The sequence below is a fragment of the Cryptomeria japonica genome, chromosome 10 (assembly GCF_030272615.1).
Source record: "Cryptomeria japonica chromosome 10, Sugi_1.0, whole genome shotgun sequence".
Lineage (NCBI taxonomy): Eukaryota > Viridiplantae > Streptophyta > Pinopsida > Cupressales > Cupressaceae > Cryptomeria > Cryptomeria japonica.
Window position 1 is genome coordinate 630166743 of NC_081414.1, and position 11070 is coordinate 630177812.

The 11070-nt window shown below is 33.5% G+C and overlaps 1 protein-coding gene across 1 annotated transcript; it reads left to right on the forward strand.

The window, feature by feature from the left end:
• The first annotated feature begins 6951 nt into the window (after positions 1-6951).
• LOC131036134 ((+)-neomenthol dehydrogenase) lies at positions 6952-10861 on the forward strand. Its single transcript, XM_057967948.2, has 5 exons — positions 6952-7193; positions 7928-8189; positions 8466-8546; positions 8650-8823; positions 10278-10861. Exons 1-5 carry the CDS (start codon positions 7183-7185, stop codon positions 10668-10670), a joined length of 921 nt encoding a protein of 306 aa, XP_057823931.1. The 5' UTR covers positions 6952-7182; the 3' UTR covers positions 10671-10861.
• The last annotated feature ends 209 nt before the right edge of the window (positions 10862-11070 follow it).

Consider the following 11070-nt stretch of genomic DNA (forward strand, 5'->3'; position numbering starts at 1 on the left):
GATATCACAAGGGCATCGACTAGCAAGACCTCTCCATCATTGTAAAAATGAAGCAAAGGACTACCCAATTTTTTTAGTATTGCACAAAGTAGTCACTAACATATTTGTTTCACTGTATGAGAAGTGTTGTATGAAAGCTTCTACTAGATCACTCAATGACTTAATTCCAGGCGAGAGTTAGGAGAACCATTCCATAGCTTGTCCACTTAAGCTTTGTGGGAACAATCTCATCGAGTATGTTTCTTCTCCTGCTACCTCAATGCAAGTTGTGAAAAAATCTCTTATATGTGCCTTAGGATCCCCTTTGCCTTTATATTTGTCAAATTTTGGTGTCACGAAATGTGGAGGAAATGGAGGCATTGGAACACTTCTATCAAATGGATAAGGACATATGTATTTCATTGTGTACTCTTGCTTTGGTATATTCATTTCCGCCATTTGCTTTTGCAAATCCTTGATTTGTTGGTATTGATCATACGGACGGAGGAGGAGGGATATAATGCATGTATGGATGATATTGATCATATATGTGTTCATATGGAGGAGGAACATGATTAGAGCTAGCATATGGACCACTTGGCATGGTATTATAATGAGGGGCACTTGGTCTAGGTCGATACATGTCATGACCATGAGGATAGAAGTATCATAAGAATGATCTTGAATATTGCTCCCAAATCTAACACAGGGTCTCCTCATGTCATGATTTTGAATATTTTTTTGAGTATAATTGAATGTATTGGTATGGTCTTGAGTATTATCATGAGCATGTGTATTAGCAGTTCTTCTCCATGAGAAAGGATGATGGCAGGGTTGTTCATGAGAGCTCCTAGCAAAATTGGTATGGGTATGGGCATTGGGAACTTCTGGTTTTTGAAATAAGGATGAAGGTGACTCGGGTACGAAACATTCTCTCCTATTACTGCCATTATGTCCTCTAGGATTTGCATTTGTTTGAGCCATTTGATTTGGATCCTCTTCTAAAATTAATGACATATCAAATTCATGAGGTAGCCTTATTCCAGTTTGTGCGATGACTTGAAAGAAGTATTGTCTATATCTTGTCATGATTTCTTCAACCAGTCTATCGAACCTTGGATCTAGGATATTCTCTTCAATATCTGCAGAGGCGATAGATGCATTGTCATTATCATTGTTGGTCTAATTATCATTGTGTGGCATGTTACTGCGACTATCAAATGGGTTGTAAAATTTGGACACGTCTATTCTGGCTCCAAAACGGCAGTACGAATTGACTAACACGTGTGTTAGTCGTGCGTTTTACACCGTAGGTTTTGCAATAACGGTTGCGATTGACTAACACATCGCTATCACGTTGTATGAAAGGTTTGTTTTAGAGTCAGAATAGCTTCAATCATGGCTGCAAGGGAGTGGAGGGTTCGCGGCCCCCACTCCTGCAAGTCTGCAACCGCAATACCACAGAGGTGGTGGGACCCACGGCCCTGGCTCCAAAAAGTGGTACAGTGCAACTAACATGCAATGTTAGTCGCGATTTTCAACGGTATATTTTCTATCTGACGGTTGAGAATGGATAACATGTCTTGTTAGTCTGACAGATTCGATCATTTTTTAGCCAGAATAGACACAACCCCCACTCTCCCCCTCTTTTTCTTAAAAAAATATCCTCCGTCTTATTTTAATTTAACTTTTAAACAAAATAAATTAAATATGTATATATATTATTTCCTTTGGAAATCGTTACCTTTTATTGTATATGAAATTATAATTTCGAATAGATTTGTTAATGAAATTTTTTATTAATTTAATAATTAGATGGTAAAATTATTACTGTAATTTGTATTTCTTTCAACATTAAACTTAAATCAATAAAGGGAAAAATTTGGAAGATTTATTAGACCAATCTTGCTAAATCAAGGGAATTTTAATTGGCAGATAATCTTGTAATTATAGTTTAGACTCACTTAAATATATTTAAATTCGTTGGATTTAGTTGGCATTATTTTTATAATCGGTGTTTTAAGTTAATTATTGATCGGAATGATCTAATTCCTAGATTCCTTAACCAATTGACTATTCAAGTAAATAAATCAATATTTTTAATTTTTGATTTGCTAAACATTTGATAATCCTTCATGTAATTCACCCTTTTTGTCTTATTGCATGCAAGATATACAAGTGACACATTTATTGTTACCATGTAAGTTATTTATTTCTATCACGCAAGATATTTTCGAGAAGATAGATAATAATGATCCTCGCATTTTGAATATTAAATGGGTTGACATTTTTAAATGATTCCTCATTTTCATAGAATTAGTTTGTTTTTTTATTTTTTCAAGCATTTGTGAATAATGCTTCCAAATTAAGTTGCATTAGGATAATGCTTATTTAAGTTTCCAATAGTATAATAGTTTTCATTTCATAGCTATTTAAGAATAATGGTAGTTAACTAAACAAGAGGTGTTGCAAACAAAAACCTAGCAGCATTCGGTATCTACGGTGCCTATGGGTCACGCTTATGGGTAATGTCGTCATGTTGAACTACTACACCTACTGCCTAACAAAGCTACAATAACGGTGTATGTTGCATCGTCCCTTTAAATTGTCGAGAAGTAATAAGGACCAATTGGAAGATAAAATCCAAGGCGCAAGTAATCCCCCTTGGATCGATAACATTAAAAGATAAACTAAGAAATGAACCCTTACATCTGCTCAGATGAAATTGTAGAAAAACCCATTAGGGATTCGGTTGCGTATGATGTTGGGATTTATTTATCTTGGAGTTTTTCTTTGTTTTTCTTTCAACAGATGGTAATGGGTCAAGGGTGACGCTCATGATAGGAAATAGGACCTAGTTGTTTTAGGCCACCTTGAGCCCTTTTCTTAAAGCTACCATAGTGTGTTCCAATGCCCCCTTCCTCTTTCAAATGTTTCAAATTATCTTCTAAATTTGAACAAAAGAGAAAATAAAAGAAAATGTTTACAAACAAAAGATACTCTTTTGTAAAAATTTACAATAAGATGAAAGAAAATGGATTTAACACTATTAGGATATTATCTCTCTGTTTTAATAATCTGATCTTATTTAGAAATAAAAAATTATTTATTTCCAAGTGTTCTTCTATATTTCACATTTTGAAAACTTTAAGTTGCGCAAGAAGATTGAAAATGGATTTTTATATAACTTTTTATCATAATCTCAAAATCACCTAAAAATTAGTCAAGATGTGTATGATGAGCTCCTTAAGCTCCCCTCCAAGACATTTTCAAACCATTTTTAAAAATATCCAAATTGTCATTTTTTTGTAAACTTACAACATATAACAAAGAAAATAAAACTCTCTAAAATGGTGAATAATATAGCCACGATTTTTTTTGCACATTTGGTGAAATGTAATCAAGAAACTAAACGTAAAAGAAATTTTTCCATCTCTCACAAACTTCCAAATAATTATTTTTCAAAACTATTCCAAAGCCACCAAAATGACAATTCAACAAAAACTCAATTTTTGCAATTATAGATATTGTTGGGATTAAGGTGTCTCTACCTTTGAGTCCTCACATTAATAATTAGTTTAATTTGATATTTTGGTACATGTTGATTTATCCTATTTCTAGAAGGTTGGAATCAAAATTTTCTTTGTTGACTTAAAAAATTGATTTGGCAACTCTCTATGAAGACTTGAGAGTGAGGACTTATGGTTTCTATTTCCCAAAAAAAAAAAAAAAAAAGGGCAATTAGTTAATTTATCTTTTCTTGGAGGCTAAGTTAAAGAAGGAATCCTTGAAGATTTATGCTCAAGAAAGAAGATGATTTTATTGAGATTAAAAAACGACGATTCTAGAGCCCTTGATGAAAGTATTTTCTTCAAATTTTTTGTTTTGTTGAAGATGGAGGTTGTTTTCTTTAGCACTTAGCGTGTAAAGCATTATATGCTTGAGTTGTGTTTCATTGCAGTAGGATGGTAGGGTGATTATTATAGAGTTGTTATATTATTTGTGTGTCTCTAGAGAAGAGAAAGATGTAATCTCCATGTTAACGCTATGAGCCTCCAAGTGTACTGTAACTTATTTGTTGCAATCAATGCATTTGTTTGATGCTTTGGAGATAAGGGTTTTTCATCTGAAAAGGTTTTCCCCACATATATTGATGTTTCTTCTCTTCTATCTAATTCTTCTCTCTTTCATGTTTTAAAGTATTAATTTACATGTCATTATGCTACTAAAATTTGTATAGATCTGTGAGCTAAATTATCTTTCCTCAAAGAGTTAATGCAATAACAAATTAATTATGTCCATTTCCGCTTTAAAGACATAGTAGTATGTTCTTGTATCATAATAATAAACATCTAATTAAAAGTTAAAAAGGATACAAAATATTCATACTATTTTCTCAAAGATCTTTTTGGGATGCCCCCTTTTTCTTTCAGATAAGAATATCTAATTGGATGATGCCATTTTATAACTCTTTCACATGTTCATCATGAATATGAGCTATTGCATATTGGCTTGTGAAATGCTTGACCAACATTGGTTAAACATAATCAAACAACCACCAGCCAAATAAGTTATAAAACTAAACAAACAACCAAGATATCTAATTCTTAGAGTGGAATATAGTAAGGAAGGAAATTACTAGCCAAAGTAAAAGATAACCATAGAAATCTGTAGTTTCCAATGTTATCAATACATAGGAACAAGACAAACAGGTACTCTACCAAGATTTTTTAGAATCAAGCCAAACAAGACGTAACAACATATAAAGAGACTCCCAAGAATATATAAAGAGAGCCAAGAAACAATAAGTGAATGATCCAACATGAAGCATTTCTGAGTGTAGCTTTCCATTTTTAATAGCAACCAAATTTTAATTTTTGCAATCTCATTTACTGGATTCACACCCTTGATACTTCACTATATTACTATTACTATTGTATTGATACTTTACCGCATTTCATCATCTACCTTTGTCCCAAGCCATTAGAAGCTGGATTTTAGTTTCAACGTGTAGAATGCTTTTATTTCTAGCTCTTTTTGTTGATTCACCCATTTATCCTATTCCTCGCATTACCCCCTAAATTTATACTGGCCTACGCATAGCAATGATATCCCACTTTAACTTGTTTATCTTTCCTGGCCTCTAGTTTTATTCCACTTGGAGCCAGAAACGACTTTAAGCAACACGGCTGGTTACCTTGAGGCAAATCTAACGACAGAGAAGGGCTCAAGCTTGGGGAAAAACTATTTCTATCTCCATTAAAAAGTCTTAAGAGGCCTGGACATATATGAAGAAAAAGTGAGTAAAGAAATCAATGAAATACGCAGACTTTAGAAAAGGTGATAGATACATTGGGCCTCAATTATTTAGTTCAATTCACTTCTGGTGTCGGTAGTTTTGTCTTCTCCTGATATGGCCTTCCGACATCAGGCTATCTCATTATGATCCCTGTGGTGTCACGTCGCTCACGTTTACAAGATGAAATAGTATTTGTTTATTGGATTCCGTGGCAGGTTTGATCGTTTAAACTTCATAAATAATCCTCCCTTCATAAAAGCATGAATATCTGTTCTTACTTTTTAACTCATATAATATATAGTCTTTCTATTTTATGTGGAGCTTTCTGCAAAGGAGGAACACACATACCATCAAAAGTATTCATCTTTCAGAAGATAATAGAAGAAATATCAAGGAGGACAAACAGACACATGTATCACATCAAATGAAGGATATAAAGGCCAAACAAAAGAAAAGAGATCGATTACATAAAAGAGCGTGTATAAATAAGAGGTGAATTTTTATGATGGGGTCGCTTCCTCCATTTATAGTATAGGATAGGGTGCCCTACATAGGGATGTGTGTCCCACTTTAGTGCATTCTTTAATGTGTTGTCAATGTATGTATATGTGAACATGTCATATGTATGTATTATTAACATGAAAAAGAGCAATTATACGAGAACAATGATAGTTTGCATATCAAGACTAGATAAAAAGAAAAGATATATATTTCTTTGTATCAAGATATATTCCAACTATTATACTTATATGGATAGTTTTTTGTTTATACAATAAGAGCTTTTATTTGATCTTTATTTATTTTCTCACTTTTTCTTATTTTAAATTTTCAACTTTCAATGGTGTGCAACCTTCACCCTTCTACCCCTCATCTTTTTATATGGTCTTGATTTGCAAATTATCATCTTTCTCCTACAGATACTCTTTCATTCACATGATGAATCATGAAGTGTGTTCTCACATGTTGATGCACAAAATTCTACACAATTGAATCCAAAAATCACTTATAATAAACACCATCCACTATAGAAATTTGATGAATTTAATTATATAATTGTTAATTACATTTTTTATGTTTTATTATATATTTTTGAACATTGCAAATTGTACTTTTAAAATAATCATCAAAGTTGGATAAGAACATAAAAGAGCAATGACTATAAAAATAGGCAAGCCTTGCTTTTATATAAACATGTCTTCAATGTTAAATAGAGTATTATAAGTTAAGGATAAGATTGGAAGTGATCAAGGATATTTAAAAAAGTGGTAGTAGGTTAAGGGTCTTAGTTACACTTTGGTCATCATTGGTAAGAGTAGTTTATGTAATGTAATCAATGTTGTGATGTGAATATATAAGTTCTAGTGTTATGTAAACTTAGAATATGTATTTTGATTTGATATATTGAAATTCATGTACTATTGTTTGTTGTCTTATAGGACATAATCTTTAACATGTTGATTTACACATCTCCATGTTGATTTAAACCCTTGATGCACTTTGATGAGACATTGGGAGATACATATTATTAAATAGGTATGTCAAAGCAAGGGAGGTTGCTGAAATGTTCGTTTTGGGGTTTTGTGCACAAGTGGGAAACGCCATAAAATTGTTGGCGTCAATGTCTGCATATCTGAAGAGATAGGATCCGACTTTTAACCACTGGCCGAATAAAGCCATACAATATTGGCCCATATTCCTCATCCCAATCTTAAAATATCACAATAAAATAATTGCCCAAGAATGCAAATGAACAATGTCATTAATACTTACTCGCCAGACTTTAGTACTAGTCTCTATTAATCCTGATCTCGATCATCGACAATCTTCACTTCTATTTTATCAATACATCTCACAGATTTGTATTCAGACATACAAAGGAGATAGTGGATCGATACAACAAGAACATGGATAGCAGGTAACTTCGTGCTTAAACCTCCCCTGTTATACCATGTTATAGGGAAGATGATAGTGCTTTGCAGAATTATAAGTTGATATTTTTGGTATAAAGTCAACTAACAGAGATTATTTGTTGGATAAGTGTTGTATACTCTCCAAGTTTAAGAGTCAGGTAGGATCAATCGTGTAGAAAATTACAATCGAATTTCTATGCATGTTTTTGAAAAAAAATTGTGATTTCATGCAATGCACCAAACTGTTTTTGATGTGCCTATTGAATTTATATCAGCATATACTTGCAGGTGAAGTAAGAGATTCATTATGGTTTTGGAGAACAGTTTAATTTTTAAAATATTGAAAAAGTTTATGGTGCTAGATTATTTATTGTCTTTGATTTCCATCATTCTATTTTTCTTTCAAATTATATATTTATTTTTTTAAAGTGGTACACGTTTTGGATCTGGAGCTATGAACCGATGAGGTCACAAATGAGAGACCTCATCCCCAACATAAACCCTGAAAAATAACACACAAAGGGCGTTTGAACCTTGGTTGCAAGAACAAAAATACCACATTTAAACCATTATGCTACACCAATACCGGCTATTTCAAATATACACTACATCTTTGTACAAATTTATCAGACTTCTTTTTCCCTGCACTTAATGAACTTCTAATACAAATTCTCTTTCATACAAGTGTTAGTATTGGCTTGGAGCTGACCTTAAATTCAATCTTAAACTTTTATTTCAGATGGTGGACAAAGGAGACTGTAGCAGTGGTGACAGGAAGCAAGAGAGGCATTGGATATGCAATTGTTCGCAGATTGGCAGAGAATGGTATACGTGTAATTTTAACGGATCCAGATCAAGAGGTGGGCACGGCTGCTGTCAAGACTCTCCAGGATGCTGGGTTTGATAATGTTATATTTTATCAGCTGGACGTGAAGGATGATACAGGCATTCATGTGTTTGAAAAATGGATGAAGGAACGTTATGGAAAGCTTGATATTCTGGTACACAGTATTCTTTTATCTTATTACATTTCTCCATTCAATTTTCCAATTTTGGAGCTCCTCTAGCATAAGGAATCTGAATATTTTTCAGTGTTTTTGTTATATAATTTTGCAACAAATACACTGCATAATAGAAGCTAAAACATGTCACAATCTAATTATGGTAATTCCTTTTTCCTGGGGTTCTGGCGTTGAACGCTACAAAATGGGCGGGATGCATAGGTCCGATGCATCTACCACTTGAACTCATCCTATTCGACAATCTTGTAAACGCAGGTTAATAATGCAGGAATAATGGGAATTTCAATAGATTATGACATCTTAAAGGCCAACCAAGCAGATCCAAGACAGATATTCGTAAGACAATTTTTGTCCGTACATTTCTCTCTGTACATTGATTGACAAGTTAATAATATTACATACTCTATTAACTTCAGCCTTTTGTTCTATATTATGGAAGTCTGGAAAAACAGTGGAAGGTATTTCTGAGAGCTATGAAATGGCCAAGGAATGCATTGACATTAACTATTATGGTACCAAACGAATGGCCGAAGCGTTTCTTCCTCTTTTGAAGCGTGCTAGTGATGCTGGAGGTCGAATTGTGAATGTTTCTTCTCGTGCTGGAGTCCTGGAGGTGAGCAAACTTTACCTCTAGAAACCATTATAAATAAATTCTAATTTAGCGAATCCATCATAAATACTTTTGAATCTGTCTATGCTATCTAATGTTCTGCTTCTGAGGGTTTAAATATCTATTCTATGATTGTACTTGTGGAAGTCTAATTTACCCAAACATTTCGGGGCCCTTTTTCCAATTTTCAGGAGATAATCGCTTGAATCACCTGGAACTAATATTAAGGCTATTCTTTTATGATTTTCAGAGTCAATAATGAAATAGTGTGCTTTGCTTTTGGATTTTGATGCATCAACATTCAAAGCACACTCCATGATCCATCATCAGGATGAGAAAAAAGGGGGCACCTCTTCAGATGATTCAAGAGACATAACAATGTTCACAGAAACCTTCAATTATTTAAAGAAATATTGTGGATATTCAGTGATTTAACCATTCATGAATATGTAATATGTATTATTTGTCTTCAGTCACACATTCAACCAAGTCTCCTCTGAAAATTGTTCCAAAAAAAGTCCTTGAAATGTTGTCTAAATTAGACTTCCAGAAGTAGAATCATGCACGCATGTGTATATATATATTTACACAAATTTACTATCCATTATATTCTGTTAAGGGCATACATGTGTCTCTCTTTGTATGTACGTAGAGATTGAGGATATACATGAATGTGTATCTGTTTTTATAAACACACACAAGAACTTACATCCATCACATTATGCTAAGGATATGTGTGTTTCTCAATGTATATATAATATATATAGACAAATACACATGCATGTTTATACTTAAACAATATATATGTATATATGTGTATCTATATGCATAAGGATATAGTTGTATGCGTGTATATTAGCATATCTTAAAGAAATTTAAGTCAACAATGTTTCACATCTTGCTGCCACTGCAGAATGCCTTTTGACATAAATATATGTGTGGGGTGTGGGTGTCTGGATATGCTTTAGGGAGCAGGTGGGGGTTCAAAATTGACATCCACAATATTGTGTTAACGAATGAAGGCTTCCAAAAGCATTGTGAGATTTGGCCCATATTTGTCTTGACTCGTCTTACGCCGACCCCTGTGAGTAGTGGTGGTGAGTAATAATCAGAAAAGCAAGAGTAGACTAACTCAACACACATGGGGAAAGATAGCATTAATGTACCAAGTACTCGTGTAGGTCATCTTGCGATGACTCTGAGTCTAAACACAAACAGATCAGTTTCCACAAAATAAACAAAAATTAATCCACTATTTTTAGAGCAACTTTCAAGTGACCGCTGATTTATCATATAATAGATGTGGTAGTGTAGCACTAACCGAAAACTAGAATCTAAAAATATTGTATTCAATTTCTTTTATAAGACCTTGTGTTCAATTATCATGAACCACTAAAATTATGAAGTCAGTAATTGTTACTTTAGTAATTAACATTACCTGTTTGAATTTTGTACAGTTTCTCCAGAATGAAGCTTTGAGGCAGCAGTTGAATGACCTGGACAATTTGAACGAAGTTAAAATAGATACATTTCTTGAAAGTTTCCTGAAAGATTTTCAAGAGGGATTATTGAAGAACAATGGCTGGCCCGTTCAATTTTCAGCTTACTATGTATCCAAGGCTGCAGTGAGTGCTTACACACGAGTACTTGCACGTCAAAATCCTGACATGTATGTGAACTGTGTCCATCCAGGATACGTAAAGAGTGAAATGAATTTCAATACAGGACACCTATCAACTGATGAAGGTGCCGAGGGACCTGCAATGCTAGCCCTTCTTCCTCCTGGTTCACCTTCTGGGCAGTATTACAACAGAAAGGAAAGAGCTAGCTTTTATTTTTTAGATAAATGAGGTTAAACTTTTCATTGTACATAGAAGGCCATCTCAGATGTAGCAATCTTATAAGCTAACAATTCAAATTTTGTATCTTTGTGGGTGCTACCAGGCTGCAAAACACTAAGCTAAACCCTGTCATATTTAATCTAATGAAGTATGATTTCTAATAGAAAAATGAACTTGAATCGTTCATGTGGGATTGTAAATCCACACCAAATGACCAAACTGAGGAAATCGTGGTTCTTTTTTAATAATTTTAATGTACATCTTTGATACAGTTTGAATTATTGTTCTCTCCTTGGTGGAAACATAAATGTGCCTGTCTTTAATCTAGTATCTCTCAGGCAGAGTTTCACTTGTTAACGTAAATCCAGACCAGGGCAGAGATTTAAGTCAAAACTAAAATCAAACTGAT

Excerpts from the sequence above, each read along its gene's own strand:
- LOC131036134 (XM_057967948.2), top strand. Across the intron at positions 8,547-8,649 it reads CAGATCCAAGACAGATATTC|TCTGGAAAAACAGTGGAAGG; the intron begins GTAAGACAATTT and ends ATATTATGGAAG. Across the intron at positions 8,824-10,277 it reads CTCGTGCTGGAGTCCTGGAG|TTTCTCCAGAATGAAGCTTT; the intron begins GTGAGCAAACTT and ends AATTTTGTACAG.